Here is a 21,000-nt window from a genome sequence, read left to right on the forward strand (position 1 = left end):
AAAAAAACAAAAAATATTTATCCTTCTTTTTTTTATTCTCCCCGCCCTTCCTTCCCCCCCCCCCCCCCACACACACACACACACACACCCCTATTTGGTTGCAGTACACAAGATATATACTTAAAGTCTTGACTGTTAATTATAAGTTATTTATAAAAATATTACCATGGCAATACAATACATACATTTTAAATGCCTTAGTTGTGATAAGTATTCATTTTATATGTATGTCCGCTATAATCTGTGTACAGTAACATCCAAACATTTTAGTGACCACACGTTTTATTTTGAAAATAGTCCTGTTAGTCGGCTGATGGTTTAAAAAAAACTAAGTGCACGGCAAAAAATATATTAACAGATAATTTATACGTCATGTTGTTATGATCCATAACTAATATCTTTATATTAAGCATTCAAAAAAAAGCAGACATGATAACAAAATATTATACTTAGTAAGATATTATTGTAGTAACCGATACTTACACACACACGTTATATTTTGATCTTAAGGCTGCAACGGCACCACCTCCTGTGACCCTCATCTGCTGCCTCCCTGGGTCTAAAGCAAAATTACCCCGGATCATAACAACAAGTCCCGGCCATTACAATTTTTCCCCTCGGGACAATGGCCGCAGTTCGCCCTATTCACACTTACTATTTACACGGATCCCATCAAACAGAGCACGGAGTCGACGCTGCAGTAGCCTACGCGCTGAAGAGCGAACGGCTGGATATTTAAATATGGGTATTTATCAAAACGCATATTAATGGTATATACTCCGGACTATTTTAAACTCCCACGTGGAGTTTTCCGTCGGTTATGTTAACCGCTGACGCCGACCTTTTACGTGCGTAAAAGTGTGCGTAATTTGTGCGTAAAGTTGTCCTTCATAGGTTGCAGGGCAAAATGAAGATATCACTGCATTATTTATGATCCTAACAACTTTTATACTGGCAATATGCATCCTCTTGCGAGACAGTCTGTTTTGTAATTGCAGAATCGAAGTGGGGAAATTGCTATTTCATAGCCGCGCAGCCTTTGTTCACTGCGACAAAAGAAATACTGTATATCTGGATCAACTTTTTAGGACTTTTATTGTACAATAACCTTTGCATAACAACTATTTTTTTTCAAGCGTTGCCTACGGCACTGCGCATGCGCGCTGGCTGCTTGCTGTCACTAAGACATTTTTCTTCGCATTGGAAACTGTCACTGGTGACGTCAATCACCGAGCTCTGACCAATTAGAGCGCAGGGTGATTGTTTGGCTCCACGGGCTGCAGTGCCTACCATGAATCTCTATTCAGTATCAAAGCGTCCTGCTGCTGCCTCTCAACCGAATGGGATTTCATGTAGTCTGCAGATAGACCTAACTTTAAAAAGTCTTTTTTTCTTTATTTTTCATTGCGATTAAAATATATTTGTCATCATCATTATTATTTTGCCTGCTGTCAAGTTATTCTAAAATTAGGAAGTAATGAGCGTGGATGCATTGGGAAGCCCCGTGATGGACCCTACGTTTTCCAAACGGAACACGGCGCTGAGATTAGTTGACTTGGCAGGGGCTCACCACCATCACCATCATCACCACCATACCCCTCAGAGCGTGACAGGCTTCCCGGGGTTCAGCAGCCATCCACACTCAATGGCTCACTCGCACCCTGGGGAGATTACTGCGGAACCCCGCCTGGGGCCGAGTCCATTCGGGCCAGAACACATGGGGCACTCCGCGGCCCTCAAAATCAGCCCAGCCCATCATTATCCCCACCACCATCACCACCACCACAATCATCATATGGCAGGCCACAGCGAAGTGGTCTCCAGTCAAACGGGAGCTTTTGGCCCGGTTCAGGCGACATCGGTCCCCTATTCTATGTCTCACACGGCCCAGGCTTTATCTGCAGGTAGGGATTTCCTCATCCGGAGAGATCTGACAGCTCAAGCCATGCCAGTACTGACTGACCAGACTGCTGGTTCAGCCTCTCACCACGGAATGTTTGTCTCAACAACAGGTAGCTATTCCGGACACTATGGTCATCACCCCGACGCTGGGAACCATACCCTCTTCTCCGGACTCCATCACGACCAGTCTTCGAGCGGATCCCCGGGTGGCCAAGCGTTGAATGGACAAATAAGGTTAGGACTACCTGGAGAAATGTACGTTAGGTCTGATCACTTGAGTCAAGTGGCAAGCTCCAGGGCTGATCCGTTCTCCGCCTCGCCGTTGCATGGCTACGGTGGTCTGAATCTGAACATGAATCTCAGCGCTCACCACCACCACCACCACGGAGCCGGAGCCTTTTTCCGCTACATGAGGCAGCCGATAAAGCAAGAGCTGATTTGCAAGTGGCTGGAGCCAGAGCTGTCGCCGAGGAAACTTTGCTCCAAAACTTACAGCACCATGCACGAACTCGTAACGCATGTGACGGTGGAGCACGTCGGTGGACCAGAGCAGGCGAACCATATCTGTTTTTGGGAAGAGTGTCCGAGGGAAGGCAAACCATTTAAAGCCAAGTACAAACTTGTAAATCACATTCGAGTGCACACTGGGGAGAAACCGTTTCCATGCCCATTCCCCGGCTGTGGGAAAGTGTTCGCAAGATCCGAGAACCTTAAGATTCACAAAAGGACGCACACAGGTCAGTGGCTATATATTCATAAAAGGAAATGTTGTGGAAATGTACTATATGTAAAAAAAAAAAAAAAAAAAAGATCAAGCTGCATGTTGAAATTCAAACATAAAAAGTGAAGCGATTCTTTGAATAATTTTCAGATAGTTTTTTCACGACTTTTAATTACATTTTCTTTCATTTTAAGCATTTAAAATACCCTCTGATGCACCGTGGCCATTAATCAATCTGTGCTGCTGATACAGCAGCACGCGACAGCTACTGCCCACCTGTTTGTTGTGAGGTGCATCAGTGCTCGCAAGTTTTGCAAAGGTTCGGGATTATGGTACAGCTCACTCAGGCGTTTGACGGTTTCAACCTCTTGTTTACACCACAGCACAAAGACCGAGGCCCACGTTAGGTCTGGTCCATGCACGCTACACATCTTCACATCGAGTGTGACTGATATGATGGTGATGTGTGTTTTTTCAGCCACTTGTAGCTGTGTTTATGAGCAGTGTTGTGCCTTTATTCCAACCAAGAATACTAATAATAATAGTTGGTTGGCTTGCATTACACGTAAAGCTACAGAGAGGGCAGTGTTTTTGTTTTACATATGTTTAAGAGGATTTGAATACCTTTATTTTCCAGAGTGATATGACATGTATGCTTGGTGAAATATATAAGCCTGCTCTTGGAATGATCAGCTCTTGGTAGCCTTTAGCCAAAGCAACAAGTTGACAAGTGCAGACGGCTGAAATAATTCACCAACAGGTTGGCAGTGCTGACTGCGTCTATAATGACTGAAGTATATACATTGCAGCTCGAAGCAGCAGTTGTGATTGAACTACAGCTCTGATTTAAAAAAAAAACAAACATATAAAGATACAATATGGCTGCTTGCCTTTGTGGAACAATGACGTGCTGTGGAGCCAGTGAGGGGGAAAAAGGCCTCAAAATGTCGAGTCAGACTTGTAAATGAATACAATGACTACATTCCTCTCTTTTGGTGGCTGCATGGCACTCCCCCTCTGCTCCATTTCTGCACCCTATGTATTATTCATATAATTTGCTCACATTACCTAAGTACAAATCTGTTAAATTATTTCTGTGTGTTGACTCCCAAGGGGCCTGGTCTTTGGTATCATGTTTAAAATCTGAAAGTGTGGTTATGACTGGGGCTGCCCCTGGGGTCTGTTCCTCGACGGTTTCTTGTACTACACTAATATCCTTGATTGGCTCTCTCAACCCAGCAGCTGAAGGTCAAATTGATATTCAACCCGCAAGTGTAATTAGACAGAGGCAATTACATATTCTCAAAAGCTTTAATCGGAGGAGAAAAATCAGCAGCGGATGATTTCCGTGTAATTTATTCAGACTGTTTTTTTTTTTTTTTTTTTTTGCCTTGTCATAATCAGGTAGAACTAGTTGTTATTAAAACGCAAAATTAGACCCAGGTCCATAACCATTTGCAGGATTCAAATAGCAGACAGGGTTAGCACACAGTAGGTGTAGCCTGGTGGCAATACTTTCATTTATCATTATTCTTCAGTTGGTTTTAGGCCTGCTATGTCTGTGCTCATAGCTTGTCTGTTTTGACGTATGCCTTGATGCATGTAGACGCCAGGTATAGACCCAGGACAGTGGGGGTTCAGCCCTCCTGTTTACACCAGACTCATGGCAGCTCTGTCCAAGTGGGCACACTTTTTTTAAGTGCACGTGGGGGGTGGGGGGAAGTGTTGCCTGTAAATACTAAATATAAAATAATATTTGGTAAATCAAGAAACAAATAATCAAAAGTGGCTGTATTTGTCACAGCTTTGTTTTTAAACTTTAAAAAAAACTGTTCTTTTTTGGGTCACAGATAGTTGGATACTTGTTGCTTAGTTTATTTCAAGCCCATATATGCCTACAAAATAGGGTTACCGGCATTGTTAGTATTTAAACATTAAAGATTTGTGTCAAGTACAAACTGCTTGGAAGAGGTTGGAAGATGGTCTCTTAAATACATAGTTAAATAAATAGCACAAGGCCTGATTGGGGAACGTCAATGTTTTTGAATCCGTAATTTATTGATTTATATTTCATTATGTCACCATCACTGTTCACAGGTGAGAAGCCCTTCAAATGTGAGTTTGACGGCTGCGACAGACGTTTCGCCAACAGCAGTGACCGGAAAAAGCACTCCCACGTCCACACCAGCGATAAGCCCTACAACTGCAAAGTGAGAGGCTGCGATAAGTCCTACACACACCCCAGCTCCCTGAGGAAACACATGAAGGTGCACTGCAAGTCCCCCCCGCCCAGTTCAGGCTACGAGTCATCCACCCCGTCCCTGGTCTCCCCCTCCTCAGACCTGGGCCGGGAGCCAGGAGGCTCCTCGGTGCTGTCGGAGCCGGTGGGAGCCTCCCAACCCGCGAATCTAAGTGAATGGTACGTGTGCCACAGTTCAGGTGCCAGTGGCGCCCAGACACCACCCAGCGGGCCCTCCACGCCCGACCCCACAGACGAGCCGCCTTACAGAAACCCAGAACCGAGGGACGCGTTTTAATCCAATTGGACTCAAAGAGAATTCACAAGTGACAGAACACGCTTTCAGAAGCCTAACTATTAAAAATGGTTTGGCTTCGGTGCCTATATGCCTGCGAAGGCCCACTGGTCCCGTTTTGGTTGAGCCACCAAACAGACACCCAGAGCCAAGAGACCCATTTTTAACCACATTGAAAGGAAAAAGTGCAAACCTTAAAGACGTGCTAATATCCAGGCAAAATAAAAAGAATATATTTTCAAACCTCAGCTTATTCAAAATGGTTGGCTCGGTGCCTGTACGCCCTGACGGCCCACTGGTCCACTTGTGGAGAGTCGTGTAAATCCGTTAGACTACGTGGTACATTATTGTAGGCTAGGCATGTTGGTGTACAATTATTTTGTAAATTCCGAGTTTTGACTTCAATATGTTTTTATTTATTTTTCAATCTGAAATTGAGGGATTTTGTATTATCGAACCAAAGTGCATGTTTCAATTAGGGCAACCATGTACATTTGTACATTTTGTAAGTTTCGATGTGTTGATGTTGATAGTTCTGTATGGATCTGTCTCCAAGTAGTTTCTTACCAATTACTGCAGTTATTTGTACAAACGGTTTATGTTTACAGCATTGTTTTGTTTTCTTCATTTGTGCAGAAGGTCAACATTTGAACTGTTTCATAAGCCTGCACTATTTGATATACGAGCGTGAAATTATAAATGTTTTATCAAAGTGGGCATTACGTGTTTTTGTATCATTGTCGTCAATATTTTTTTTTCTCATTTTTTAATATCTGAAATCGAGTGGCACTCAAAATGCGTACCGAATTGCCTTGTAATTTGTGGGTATTTTGAATAAATCTTGTATGACTAAAGTGAAAACTCTGCTGAGCCATTCGGGTTTATATGGAATTTACAGCCGGTTATCAATTAAAAAAAAAGTTTTTTGGGGAACATTTCTGTCATGTCTTTAAAAATAATATAAAAAAAAGCAATTGCCTCCTTTACTCCCAACTTGTAGGGAAGCTCGAGTAATAATATATCCATGTCTACTTTTCAGATTCAGATAAAAACAGCTAAAGCTCAAAGCAATAAAATGTAGTGAAAGGTCCTTTACGTTTCATTTAAATACTTCATTTTCCTAAGTGTTTTTCGGTGAAAGGGGCGAATTAAAAACGTGTGTAAAGTCTTACTTTCTCAGCTGAGCTGTGTTTTTGATGCAGACGTGGGCAGAGTTTGATGAATGGGCTACAATATTCTCATCCAGACTTCAAAGAGCATTTTGTACAAAAGAGCCATTTTTTTTCACGACGGTGAATCCTCATGGTGAATTAAGATTTCTATAGCAATAGCCAAGTCAAACTCAAATGATATGGGGCCAAGTCCGTGGACTCAAAAGCCGGCTCTAAAGAATGTAATATTTGCTTCCCATGGGGTAGGAAACGGTAATCTACGTCCTTTATATTGCAGACGAGTGCAGTATAAAGAAAAAAAATATATTCTTTTGCTCCAGGCCTACTTTACGACAATCAAAGGAGAAGCCGCTAAAAGGCAGTTGTCCCACCCCATAATAGACTTGCATCGCAAGAGGGCCGAGCTGTTCAATGGATAAATTTAACCATAATCATATTTAGGCTCTGTGCATGAAATATGTAAAACCATAAAAGCATGTCTGCCCATCATGATAAATATGCAGTTAACAATAGACTTTTAAATTAATTATTTCAGCTTTGTGCACCACTTGCAGATTTAAAAATAAATAAATAAAATGTGTGAAATAAGCTCGAGGAGAAGTGAAAATATGCAGCTAACCATAAACCTGAAGAGCTCTGCTGTGCTGGGGAATCGTTTGGCTGACGGGCACGTTTTACTCTCGGCCTTGACGAACGCAGAAGTGGGTGGAAACAACACAGCTACAACTCTCTGATACGTTTATAGAGTTTGGTTAAGTGCATGACAGTTTGCTCTGTGGAAGAGGCCCTGCTCAAAGAAAAGAACAAACACTAAACCAACCAAATAGAAGCAGATGATGATGCCTCCTTTGGCACCAGCTCTTGTGCGTTAAGAAAAAAGCAAAAAAGGAAGAAAAAAAAAAAAAAAGCAACAAGATAGTTGGATCTCAATTGAAAGTGGGAGTCTTTGAAGTGGGAGTTGATATCAGAGGGATTCTTCTAGGTCGTCTGAACGACGTTGATGACACGGAAAGCCCTTTGTCACCGATTTGTTGGGCTCCTCTCTATTGGCCTCCTCTCTATTGGGCCGTCTAAAGCTTTTAGTTCCAGTCGTCAAAATGGACAAGAACTAACTGAGTCGCGTAAAAACATTTTCCATTCAGCGCTCAAAGTGAAGGATAGGCAGCGTTTAAAGAGTTGTTTCATTCGAGAAAGAAGCGAGAGGGTTAAAACACGAGGTCCGTGTGTCATTTGTTTCAGCCAAAGTATTCGCGAATTCGATCTTTACTGCAGGCACAGATCAAAGAAAACCGGCCTTGAATTCATTTGGAAGCCACAGAGAGAGAAATACAAATCACAGCACTGTAGGCGTCTGCTCTGCAATAGTTTAGTGACCTTTACGCCTCATAATTTACGACTTTTGCCAAATACAAATACCCTGTCTTCAATGAGAAATGAAGCTGTTACAAGTGCAGGGCTTTGGCTGCAAAGCATCGCAAGTAAAGAGTTAGTGAACTGGCACGTGACGACTGTTGGTTTTACATGTAAAAGTGTAATTCCCGGCGTGCAAGACACTGGACACCACAGGCAGCTCGAACCGTTAGAGAGGATCTTTAACAACTGATCCTGTTGGGTTCACTCATCGGGGCTTCCCACCTTCAGCTGAGCGACAACCTCTGATCTGATATCAGCTATGGGGTCAAGAATCAAGAACAGGTGTGTGTGTGTGTGTGTGTGTGTGTGTGTGTGTGTGTGTGTGTGTGATATACAGAGAAAGAGAAGAGCCTCCACTTGAGCAGCAACGAATGCCAGTCCAAAACAGGAAAGTGATGGGTGTTTTTGCAGTTTCACAGGGATTATCCTTACTCACATTAATTAGAGAATAGAGGACGTTAAAAAGTAAAGAAAGGAAGGGGGAGGTTTTGAGCTGCCAAAGAGCAACATAAAGAATATGAATCCATTTCATTCACCCGCAAGGCCCTCTCAGTACCACTGCTGCAACCTTAGGCTCATTTGAGTGTGAAATATAATTTCTTTGTAAAATAATGGAGGCGGTAATCCTACTTCCGGAAACTGTCCGGCATAATTGAACAAAACCCTTTTAATAGGGGGATTAGCAGTCTAGGAGTAAAAGCCTCACCCCCCCCCCCCCCCCCCCCCCCCTTTCCCCCACGCCCACCCCCACGCTCCAACACCACCACCATCAGCACCTCCGACACCAACCAGGTCATAATTATCAGGAATGAAGTGGCCGAAATTGGCACAAAAAAATAAAAGAGAAAGGCAGAGGGACAGGTGCATAGACCCGCCAGAAAAGCAGGACAGAGATGTTATAGTAGAGCTGGCATCCTGGAAAAGAAGAAAAATATGCATTGATTTTTCTATTTATTATAGTCAATAAATAAGTAAATAGAGTTTAGATGGAATAATTATGGCTACAAAAAGCTCCCAACACACCTCTCTTATACAGTTTAGTATTGTTTCACCATCTAAACATCTAAACATATTACTAGATTATTCCTATTTAATTGCACTTCATTTCTTTGAGTGTGAAGAAGCGAGGTCAAAAGGCAAACACGCACATCCACAAGTTAAGTGCAACCATAAAGCTCGTCATGAATATTGAATATCATATTCTGATAACGTCCAGGTGAGTTACGCGAATCACGTGGCTGTTGATGTAGTATAGGCCAGCTTCCGTCGTGAAGATGTATGACAACCTTTAAAGATAAATTAACTGTATTCCGCATATAAAAATGTGAGCAAGCAGAGCTGAGGCAGGTTTAAGGCTGCAGCCCTGCGGTAGCTTTTGTATATAGCAGGCAAACCTCTCATAAATCACTATCCGGAGAACCTGGGTGGGGTGTGGGGGGGCAGTAAGACCTTATACACCGCCCCACCACACTCCCCAGGTTTTAGTATTACCGTCATCCACAGATTTCAGGAAACGGAGTTATTTTACTTTCATAGATGAGCGGGCTCCCTCCAATGCGAATCAGCCCCCCCCCAGTAGCTCACATAGGCCCGAACACGGATTTCTAACAACCGCCACATTATATGGCAGAATGTGCCACATACTTCACACCTGCACTCTGAATAGCAGCTCCCTTTCAGTGTGTGATACGCCTGTTGGCCCTGGTCTCAATGCAGCTGCATGAATGAATCAGAGACCCGCTCATTTGGTCTCTTTTGATCCGAGATCTCCTTCTTCCTTCTCATTTGATCTCGCAGTCTAGTTAGCACGAGCTGTGATGACTTCCTTCGTTAGCGCGAGCGTTTGCACACGCGCAGGAGAACTTGTTGCTGCAACTCGAGCAAACAAATAGATATAAATATTGTTGGAGTCTATTCAGACAGTATGTGTGCATATGAAGAGCAAGACAAATATGGGGAATTAACAAAAAAATAAATAAACCACAGTATAATATTCTGATGGCGTGTAATATGATTTATTCCTGCAAATATCTACAGAGTTGTAATGTGAGTCATTTGAAACCATATTTCTCATTATTTCACATGACAACACACTTCATAGAATTATTTCAGATTTCAATAGCTAATATGAATGTGAATACTGAGAGATAAGACATATGAACAGGCTCGTGCAGGCAAACTTCAGATTCTTAAAAGTGGGCCATGCATCACGCAGAATAAATGACTCTGAATTTGAGGACTTGCCCTTTGGCGATTAAGTCGATCTGACGTACAAGTCATTTATCATAACTAGAATTCATCATACTGACCCCTGCGTGATCCGAGAGAGTGTTTGGTGAGATCTGACAAAAGCAGCGAACAGGTGTGTTCGGACTCGTGGAGATTGACCAAAAAAAAAAATATGAAATTCGACCAAGGACAACAATGTTGCAGAGGCCTCGTGTTTCAAGTCTCAGCAGTGAACAAAACGACCCCGCGTGTATGTGACTTGAGAAGTTGAGCTACAGCCAGTGCTGCTGAAATAAATAAAAAAACACACAAAAAAAAAAAAAACGATTTTCCTGGAAGTGGTCCACAAACAAGGAAATGGACCGTTTTAGGACTAAAAACCCTCCTACTGATTTAGCCAGAGCCATAATGGCAGAAGTGCATTCATACAGTCGATAAAAAACAGACAGTATATCATCATACATCAAAAGAACACATATTAGGAGATGCAAATGCCGCCAACATTATGAATCATTGGTTTATCTGCACTATTTCACACGTCAGATGGGAAATATGTTCCGAACAGACACGCAAACGCACAGTTTGAGAAGGGACATAATGCACGTGATCAGTCTAGCAGTATCGACGACTTTGGGTCATTTCGCCACCTCCCGCAGGAAAGACATTACGCCTCCCATATTTACATACTCTTTAATATTTGTCAAACATTCATAAATTACAAACTAATGAAATGTTCGACGGTCCTTGGAGATCGAGCTAATGAAGACATAGACTTTTGCTTTCGACACATCTTTGTTAGGTTTAATACCATTCTCTCTATCACGCTCTATTAACTATTATTATACTTATGTCAGGCCACCGCTGACACGTTACGACATCGGGATCACCTGCTGTAGGTGGGCACGCCATGGGATACAAATGGCCTCCATCTATAACGCCATGAAGCCTGTACAGAAGTATTAAATGTTAGTGAGATTATTACAAAATAAATGAGAGGAGTGTACATTTTCAGAGAGAATCACACTGCACAAAAATCACAAAAGACTCAAAATAGCCTGTTTATTTCTTTTAAATAGGAAAAAAGATCGAAATAAAAAAATATTTGTTTTCTATTTAGATTGTTTTTGCGCAAATTTAAAGAGTTTAAAATCACCCACTGGGATATTTTCTACTTCATGAAAGGAAGAATAAAATAAACACTGCAATGAACGATTTGTTAAAATGGATATTTTGTGCAGTGCACGCAGCTTGTGTGACCACTACAACGTCAAGAGGCACTTAAAGGACTGGACCTGTGAAACGAAGAAAGAGAGAGAGGAAGAGGGAGAGGAGGGGGAGATATTAATTATGGAACGGTGTCGCCGGTGTAGTTAATTTCCGCTCAGGACAAGCATTTATTTATTCATTCGTTCTCATTATTTTTTTCTTTTCCTATGACCCCACATCTGCAAACGCTGCACATCCTGCACCCACTATATAACCCGCGGTGGATCAAAACGATACACGAACTTGAAATACTTTGAAATGCAATGAATGGGAGATATTGTCATCGCAACAATATAGATCCTTGGAGACGTGTTTATTTGACAGAGCAAATCCCCAGCGTGTCAAGGTTGTCATATTCCCCCTCGATGTCCAATGCAAATGCGCGACATAATCAGATGCAGCAGCATGACGCGTTTATTACTTTGTCAATCATTTTGATACGACAGTATTGAAACAAAGCGAGCCCACGTCCGGTAATAGAATTAAAGAAAAAGCCCTTTCAGCAGAAGGCAATTTCAATTTGACGTGTAAACCATATGTAGGCTAAAGTCCCTCTCGGAGAGGTCAGCGGGTCTTTATCTCTGCGTCAAAACTTTATTGTCACTTCATGTCAGCTGCATCGACACGACTGTTAATATTGGGTTTAATAATAATACTCTTTACGCAATAATTAGGTGTAAAAAATATGTTTTTATTTTGGAGAGTCTTCAGAAAACACAGAAAAATGAAAGGCACTTGATTCTGTCCAAAGAAACACAAAGCGGGACTTTCTGTTAAATTATTCCTACAGCGCAGAAGGCGCTATGCGAGGCGGCTTATCCTCCTTGTCCATGAGTTAATTCATCAAAAGGAAAAGTTTCAATAAGATTTTTTTTTCTTGGTTCCAATAATAAGTCGACCACTGCGACATTCTTTGAGCTCAGGCTATCTTCATAATGCTGATTTGTGTAGCCTAGGAAACTAGTCACACCAGTGCAGAACCAAGCCCAAAGGATTTTTTTTTTTGTCCATTTATTTCTCCAAATTCAGCATTAAGACTGGATAAAATGACCTACTGGGAGAGCAACACTTTTATTTCTATACTGTGGAATATACGTATTCTAAGATAAGCGCAGCCAGCAGGAGCAGATAAGGTAAGACTCGTTTTCCCTCACGTTACTGCACACATATAGTAAAAACGCACTGGCGTGAATGATATGTGAGAGTGTGTTAAGAGCTGTCAGGAAATCAACCTCTGAGTCCTTACCCAACGTTAAGGCTGTCTAATTTCTAGGCATAATTAACTTTATGCTGAAAATCAATTGTTTCCTGTACACAGCCAGGGTCCAGGACGGCAAGCAGTGAGAGGCCTATTTGAGCATGTGAGAAAGCAGGAAGCAGCCCTACCTGCCACTCATTAAGCCCACAAAAACTCAATACAAAGAGGGGGGAAGAAGGATTAGACCTGCTCGTTATACCTGCCGCGCAATTAACACTACTTATTCTTCTAATCCCTCTGTTCTAGAAATAATTGAACTTGCAATAATAACACAAGAAACACGCACGGCCCAGTGCTTGAATTGTAGAAAATGCATATTTTTGGGGGCATGATAATTAGAATAATGATAATAATAATACGTGTATTCTATCAGGAATTCGGGCTTTTCTCTCTTTCTGTGTCAGTGCGAGGAAGGGAGGGCAGGGGAGGAGAGGGGGGGGGGGGGGGGAATCCTGCTGCTGATTTGTGGAGAATGCTCTTCCTCTTAATTTCATCTGAATCAGGTTGAGAATCAGCATCTTCCTCCTCCACCGTGAAGCGGGTAATCACATCCCCTTTAGAAACGGAGGTAGCTGCAACTCTTTGTGCCCGTTGTGTTGTAGGTGAATCGCAGCACACTTGAACTGAAAGAGGACTTGACCTTTGCCTTTATGTTTTCCCCCCAATGTTTGTCTAAATCACAATTGTCTTTTGTGAGGGGACATGCGCTGCCGGGACACGTCCTATTGAGCGGATGGATCGTTCGCAGACAGACGGGCATGGAGAGGACGTCAGTGGCTCATAGGTGTTTGTGAACTTTTTGGTGATCTCAGAAAAAAAACACACCCAAAAAGAACATTGATAGAGGATGAAGAGGGTAAAAAATGGCAAGCCAATGCACAATGAAAGCTAGAAATTGTTTTAAAAAAACTGCCAAACTACACTGGAAGTGTCTGACAAGGATGTGATTCATGCTGTAAACGTGTTTAAAACGCATTGAAGGGCCCCCGTGAAGCGCCTGCACGCACATGCTTCATATTGCGGGAGGGATAAACTTGTTACCATTCATGTCAGCGCTGAGGTCTACCTACGTCTCTGCTGGATGGACACACGGGTCAGTGGAGCTCTCGGAGGTGGGATTCCTCCAGCTTTTCTGTCATGAGTCGACTGTAAACAAACACCGGCCTGCATCACATTCAATGATGTGCGGGTGATTCATACAAAGGGACACTTAATCATTACAAGGCAAATTAACAACAATGTAAAATGATTGTTAATTTTTGAAAAAAATATATTTTTGTTTTATGATTCAAATAATATATATATATATATATATATATATATTCACTTTAAAGGCGCTGTCAGTCATTTTTGACCACTTCCCTAAATCTACTTTGATGCGCTGTCTCAATAAAGTTTCATATTTTTCTGTTTTAATCATTAAGAAATGCAAAAAGTCCATCTAATAATTCAACCTAAAATGAGAAAACAGAAATAACTCTTATTTATTAAGATTGCAAGGCTTGTAAATCATCCCAATGCCAAATCCATACATATGTTTTTGAATTTACGCGCTTGGACTATAACTCTATAAACCCAATTAAACTGTGCAAGAAATATGAGTCATGTCAACAATAATCTCATAAATCAGCCAACAAGAGTAATGCTTACACATAGATATGTGAAGCATCACTGAGCTGTTGTGATGCACACAACAACAGCAGAGAGGGTCGGACCCTCCCTTTCCAGCAGGCTTGTCGTTATGTTGCAGTTACTCTCAACAATCACTCAGTAAACTGCGGGAAAGTTGCTTGGGAGCGATAGAAATACTAACGGAGGCAGTGAACGACTGCTGTTTATGACAGGAGGGACATGATGGCGTCGCTCGCAGCCTATAGGGGAGCAGGAATGTGTTCATTTATCATGAGTGGCAGCTTGTGAGATGACACGGGAAACAGAGACAGCAGAGCCCCTTTCTTCTTCATCATAAAGCTTCATCAAATGGCTCGATGTGATGATAATTACATTGCTTAGTGTTGCTGTTTTTTTGTTGTCATTTTGCTCTTACATGCATTTACATAATATAAACAATGTCATGTTGAAGTACATGTGATGTTTCAATCCTTCCAACTTAAAACAGTCTGCTTCTTAAGGTTACCAATATCATAGGTCTTATAATATTGATTTTGAATAATGCACATATACAGTTCCTGATCCTCAGAATAAATCCATAAAATAACCCATGAAAAATGCCTATAAACACACATATCAAAACATGCTACTGCAAATGTTCCAACTCTAAAAGGCATGTATTGGCACTCAGGACTTTGCCAGTGTAATCAACTTTTGCTCTGTAATAAATCACGACCCCAGAGGACTTAAAACGACATTAAGTGGTGGGATTTGCCACTTCACATCCCATTGATACATTGCCTTCAAAAATGTGAATTTTGAATATTTTGGCACCAATAAACTGTTACTATTACACACACACTGGTTGAGCTGTACAACAGCAGCCCTCTAACGCATTTCAGGGGTATGAGTGTTACCCAAAAGAGCAGCTATTGCACCCTTTACAGTACTCACTTCTGTATGTTCTTATAGTTTGGCTTGGTGGTGAAGATCAGAGGGTGAAAACAAAGGATTGCACAGACTGTGTCAAATGTAAAAAGCTCCCGTGAGACTTGCAGAATATCATAATTAATCTTTAGGGCAGTTTTGAAATGAAGACTCCGACAGCCTTAAGGGCACAAAGGGAAGGACACTTTCTCAGTAATAGTTTCCCTCTTTGCACAATATAATTACAGGATATAGTCAATTATGCCTCCTTAAGAAGATGAAGACATGGAAACAGCAGATGGAGTTCTTAGCTCTGCAAACAAATCATGCTGTTGGCCCAATAGTGAGTTTACTTTAAACGTGTATCTCCTCCAGGACTATTTCTTTGCTCATACAGGAGCTGCATGATGCTAAAATAATTGAATGAATTTGATATGTGGGCTACCTTTAAGAGAAAGTTATTTTGCATGATAGATGCAATGGAGGGAGTCCTTTCAAATGTTGCATTTATCCTTTATGGGCTAATAATCAATGACTGTCTCTCTGCGTTTTCAAACTGGGACTGGGGGGTTAAAGTCCCCCTCTACCATCCCCTTCTCTACATAACTTTGTTCCTTTCGGTCTGCAGATCAAAGGCCTCTGAAAACGGTGTCCCGAAGATGTACTTTGTTGTGATGACAGGGCGACAATGCGGAGAGAAAGCGTGGTCTATCAGACATGTCAGCCCGCAGAAAGGAGAGGGAGGAGAGGCTGAGAAAGGCCTGGGTGTCGATTTAATACCCCAACTGGAGGAATTTCAAGCTTTGGCCAAGTTTTTTTTTCAGTGTTTCTCCAGTTAGCATCTGTGATCCATGTCTTTGGAATATTTGCTAAAAAATAAAAAAAAAAGTGGGCGACAACACGGTGCTAATGTATTTTAGCATGCAAATTAGGCCACATTGTAGTATTTTTGTTATTATTCTGCAGAGAGGACAGATCCAGCAGGCTCACTGACATAATAATTTAGAGAGAAATATTCAGGATCAATATTTTCTCTGTGCGTCTTGCAAGACAGTTGTTGGCTTTACTCCGCCGTTAAGGCGTTAAGTCAGATGTGTTGTGTGTGTGAGAGCGAATGTAAGAGACAGACTTGTGTGCGCGTCCTCACATTGGAGCGTCTTGGTGGTGCAACCTGCTGCTCCGACAAAGACTCTAATAGTTTGAAAAGCATCCGCAGTGACTGGAGCGCAGACATTCACAGAATAAATATTTGGATTCATTTGAGAAATGAGGATTCGAACAACGAGACAAAAACCCGACAAAAGGTGCAAAAAAAAAACAAAAAAACAAGCATGAATGCAAGTATTGTCCCCCGGCTTTGAAATTCTGATTCACCATATCATAACCCCTGCGAGGAAAAAAACATCAATATCCCCGCGGAAAGGACGCGTTTCTATGGAACACTAAAGAATCTTAGCGCACATAACAGATCTGGTGTAGGAGAAAGGGGGGAATCAAAGGGATCAAAGGCTCGGCTCAAGATGGCTTTTTTTTACGTTGTGAAAAGATGGACGGTGTTAACTTTATAATGTTGGCAAGATTCTGGACACGCATGTTCTGCAGCCGCGGTGCGTCTGAAAGTGGCTTTAAAAGCACTTTACACCAACGTTCCTTCGTTGTAAAGTTATCACCACGCCAGACTTATGTTTGAATGAACACACATCAGTGACTACAGCTTTAAAACGGACAGTAAAACTCGTTTTTCGTTCAACCAAAAAAAGAGCATAACATTTTGAGACAATTAAACTCCCAAGAAGATTTCCACACAAAGATTGTTATGTATTCTGCCTTTCATTATCGCACGTTAGCGGATCAAGAGACAAACAGTGACTGCGCTGTGCACGGATTACGCATCGTTATTTCATATACATTTTCCAAAAATAATGCATTTTTCCTTTATGCTTAAACTATGTGGATTGAAAATAGCCTCAGCACACCTGGAAAATAAATGAAGTGTTGTTAAACTATTTTCTGCCTATAATAAACCCGACAGCAGCAAGGGGGGAGCTGGTGGCTGAAACGTCTCAATTGTAAGGCCTACGCACATTTTTACCCATACGCCCTTTCAGGTACCCTGACACGCAGGCGGCATAGAAACAACACTAAAGTAAACAGGACTAACAGGAGACTAGTCCCTTTGTTGTGCCAAAGGCAGCTGCCCAGCCCTCTATTATCCCGGAGCAGACTGACCGCATCCTCCCCACTGCCTCCTCACCAACCCACTGCACAAAAAGAGAGGGATGTTCTGCTTGCATGGGTAACACTGTCGTTCCAGCCCTTAGCAGTCCTCTTGCTCTCTATTGAAAAGAGTGGGAGTAGTGGACACAGCCTGATCTGCGCAGTACAAAGGCTCTCCGTAGAGTCCTATTGGAGTGAAAGGAATGAAGGGGCTGGACATTTCTGAAAGAGGTTCGGAAGATTTAGAGAAAGAGCGGAAGTTTTGTGGTTGTGCTTGATTTCCCTTCCTAACTAGAGATGGAGTGGCTGGATAAACCCCACTTAAACTGAGTCTACTCACCTTTTAATAAGCAGAAACGAGTTTGCTTCCCCGTTTAGTCTGCACACTAATGTTGTATTGCAATTTATGTTGGAACTGTGTTACTACTTACATATTATTACCTAATACATCATAAAAGTGATATTTTTCTACTGCCATATGGTAATCTTTAACTAAGACAATAGTGTAGGAACACATGGTTTCTGTAGATTTGTCACTTTTAACAGCTAGGCTGTATTAATTATGGCGTTTTGGGCCTTGCACATAATTTTCGGACCTAGATATAAAATACAATATTTTTTCCTCAATTCTTTTTAAATTTCTGTATAAAAATGCTCCAATCCAAAATACCACTCCTCAAAGTTAAGCATGAACAGCAAAAAAATGTGTTTAAAGGCCAAGCATTTTAATGAACCGCAATGGGGGATTATTGGATATAATTAGAAGAATTAGATATTAAATTGTTGCCTGGCAGAGACGGGGATGGGAGGTCGGCGTGCCCTCGGGGAGTCCCATGCTGGCAGGGTTTATGTGGACACACACACACACTTTCAACAAGGATTGAATATAACCCTGTTGTTTCAAAATGGCCTCCTGATTTATATCCATCAACGTTTAAAGGGCTTGTCATGTCTGCTGAAATAGAGGTGTTGACAGCCACACTTGACAGCTTCTCCCTCATACTGTTTTAATGTTGGTGTTATGGATGTGCTGTGCACTCGCCACGTCCAGGCTTTTTGTGCTGATGGATAATATGTTTTTTTGTTTCTTCATCTTGCTTTAACTTCCTGTCTGGGTCATTGTGCATATAGAGTGTGTGGAAGTTTGCAACATTTTGCAAACACATAGATGACATGGCTGCTATTTGTCAGGCCTTGGATTCCATGAATGGGGACTGGGACACAGTGATGTTTGGAACCAACAGGAGTTACTTGCAGCTTGCTCCTTGTGCAAAGAAAAAGCAGCACAGACCACGGTATGACATTTTATATCGCAGTATCTGTGTCATAGCCTACTATAAATTGCCGGGTAAACCCAAGTGAATAAACGCTGGTTTAACACAGTGCCACGGGAGTGAAATCCTCTGAGAAATGCACGCAGCCCGAGAATCCTCTTTGAAGGCACATTCCATAGGTCACAGTGCAGACACCGCACAGTCGTGCCGTTTCATCCTCATCAACATTTGTGTGGGCCGCACAGGCGCCCCGAGGCCAAAAGAAACACGCTCGGGATTTCTCAGTCTATAGTTAGCAAAAGGCCAGCTCCTCCGGCTCCGCTGAGCAGGGGACAGGACTGACATCAGCAGAACCAGCTCTCTGATTGGTGCACGGACTGAGGAGGGGGAAAAAAACAGCAAAAATCAGAAAGCTGCCTGATTAAGTTTCAACTTATCCAATGTGCACTATTTGCACTGTAATTGAGATTCATTGCCGGTGTACTTACATTATGCACAGCATGTGTGGGACACATTGTGTAAATAAAGGGGACGCTATGTTTTGCTACCAGGTTATTCCAGACCCAAGCTTGTGCTATTTTAACTCTGTGAGCATACTGTGACGGTTCACGCGCTTATAAAGCCTCTCGTGTTATAATTACATCATCCTGAGCCCTGTCATTCAGACACTAGCATGTGAAACATGTAAACCCCATGGCTGGCTATATATCAGCCTGCTCTGTTTGACATTTATACAGAACCATAGTCTTGTGTATTTATGAGCTTACTGTTCTGTCAAATATTTATCGCCTTGTAAAACAGCTAGCTTTTTGTACAGTGAATGGTGGAATGCTATTTGTGAGAGTGGAAGAGGCAGAGGGTAGAGTATAATCCTCCACGTGTGCACGGTAAACATGATTACAGTTGGAACTGCGTACATGTTTAAGATGCCAGCAGACATCAATAACTCATCACTTAGATGTGAACTCAAAAGACAACAGCCGTATATTATGGAACACAGTGGAACAGAGCATGCTGCACGTCACAGGCGTTAAGAATAGCATTTTATACACTTTGCATGCATTTGTAGCCTCGTGCCGCTGTAATTGAACCCTGAAAACGATACACATGGTGGTGGGAGTTCAGATCTTTTTATTAAGAAAAAGCAAGAACATAGAAATACTCAATTACGAGTAAAAGTCTTGCTCACAAATCTTTACTTAAATACAGTAGCAGCATCATTTACAAAAGGTTTTCAAAGTAAAATAACTCAGAGCTGTATATTATTGTTTCCTGTACGTGTCAGGATTATTTTAGATTTTGTGTCTGATCCTGGAGAAGCTACAGCTATATATACGCTGTAGGTAGTTTGGTTAAAAGCAATGCATTTATGAGTTAATCATACATTTTAATACAGTATATTTAATTTGTAAAGTAATTCGTAGCTTCCTGTTCAGATGCCAAGGCAAGAGTACGATATTTTAACCTTAAATTAATGATGAAGAAATACATTTGCACATACAGATGAAGACTTAAGTAAAGTACAAGTAACTCAATATTGTACTGGAAGCGGTGGGTATCTTTAGAATTATTTTTCATACATGTTTTTTTGCACTGATAACAAAACTTCCATTATTTTTCCAAACCTTACATCGAGGAATGTAAAATGTTTTTTTTTCAATTATAAAAAAGTATAATGCAGCGGTTGAATATAACTAAGTACATTTATTAAAGTGCTGCCTTCAAGCACAAAACTGAAACACTATTTTATTTGGTTATTTCCATGTGATGCCACTTTATACTTCTACTCCACTACAGTCCAGATGAAACTATTTACTGCTCTTTAGTTACTGCTGTAGTTACATTACAAATGTAATGTAACTACAATGTAACTACAATGAATACACTTATTGTAAAATTAATATATTGTAAGTCGCTTTGGATAAAAGTGTCTACTAAATGACTGTAATGTAATGTAAATTAAGAAAAACATTATCTACATTTAAGCTTGTAAAATGATGAATTGTCATAGTTAACATACTTAACAGTATATAAAATAGGTGAAATTAACTCAGCCTCGACCAACTACAAAAGTAAAAAGTAAAATTCTACTTAAATACATCACCCTTCCCCCCGCAGTTTTCCTAAACCTAACCAAGTGGTTTTGTTGCCTAAACCTAACTGTATGTAGTTATTTTAAGCCCAACCTTTTTGTTTTTCTAAAACCCAAATAAGTGGCTATGTTGCCTAAACCGAACATTCGTTCGATTGACAGAAAAAGAAGTCACCCCGAGCGACACAAAAAAAGTTTGTGCCGCTAAGCACGAAACCAATAGATTGCATTTCGTGACTATTTCACTAAGTATCATGAGACTGGGCTGTGTGTTGATAAGACACTCACAGGGGACATTTTGCTGTAATGAATATTTGTACTTTTGACACCTAAAGTATACATTGCAGATAATACTCAGATACTTTTACTTTCATTTCATTTTTA

General features: G+C 41.4%; 1 protein-coding gene across 1 annotated transcript; it reads left to right on the top strand.

Moving 5' to 3' along the window:
* The first annotated feature begins 77 nt into the window (after positions 1–77).
* Positions 78–6,018, top strand: zic4 (zic family member 4). Its single transcript, XM_031849842.1, has 2 exons — positions 78–2,639; positions 4,721–6,018. The coding sequence occupies exons 1-2, from the start codon at positions 1,478–1,480 to the stop codon at positions 5,158–5,160; spliced, it is 1,602 nt and encodes a 533-aa protein (XP_031705702.1). The 5' UTR covers positions 78–1,477; the 3' UTR covers positions 5,161–6,018.
* The last annotated feature ends 14,982 nt before the right edge of the window (positions 6,019–21,000 follow it).

Source organism: Anarrhichthys ocellatus, unplaced genomic scaffold (assembly GCF_004355925.1).
Source record: "Anarrhichthys ocellatus isolate YVR2014 unplaced genomic scaffold, GSC_Weel_1.0 scaffold10, whole genome shotgun sequence".
Taxonomy (NCBI): Eukaryota; Metazoa; Chordata; class Actinopteri; order Perciformes; family Anarhichadidae; genus Anarrhichthys; species Anarrhichthys ocellatus.

Coding starts and splice junctions, on each gene's coding strand:
- zic4 (XM_031849842.1), top strand. CDS start 1,478: ATGAGCGTGGATGCATTGGGAAGCCCCGTGATGGACCCTACGTTTTCC. Junction 2,640..4,720: donor TCACAAAAGGACGCACACAG/GTCAGTGGCTAT, acceptor CACTGTTCACAG/GTGAGAAGCCCTTCAAATGT.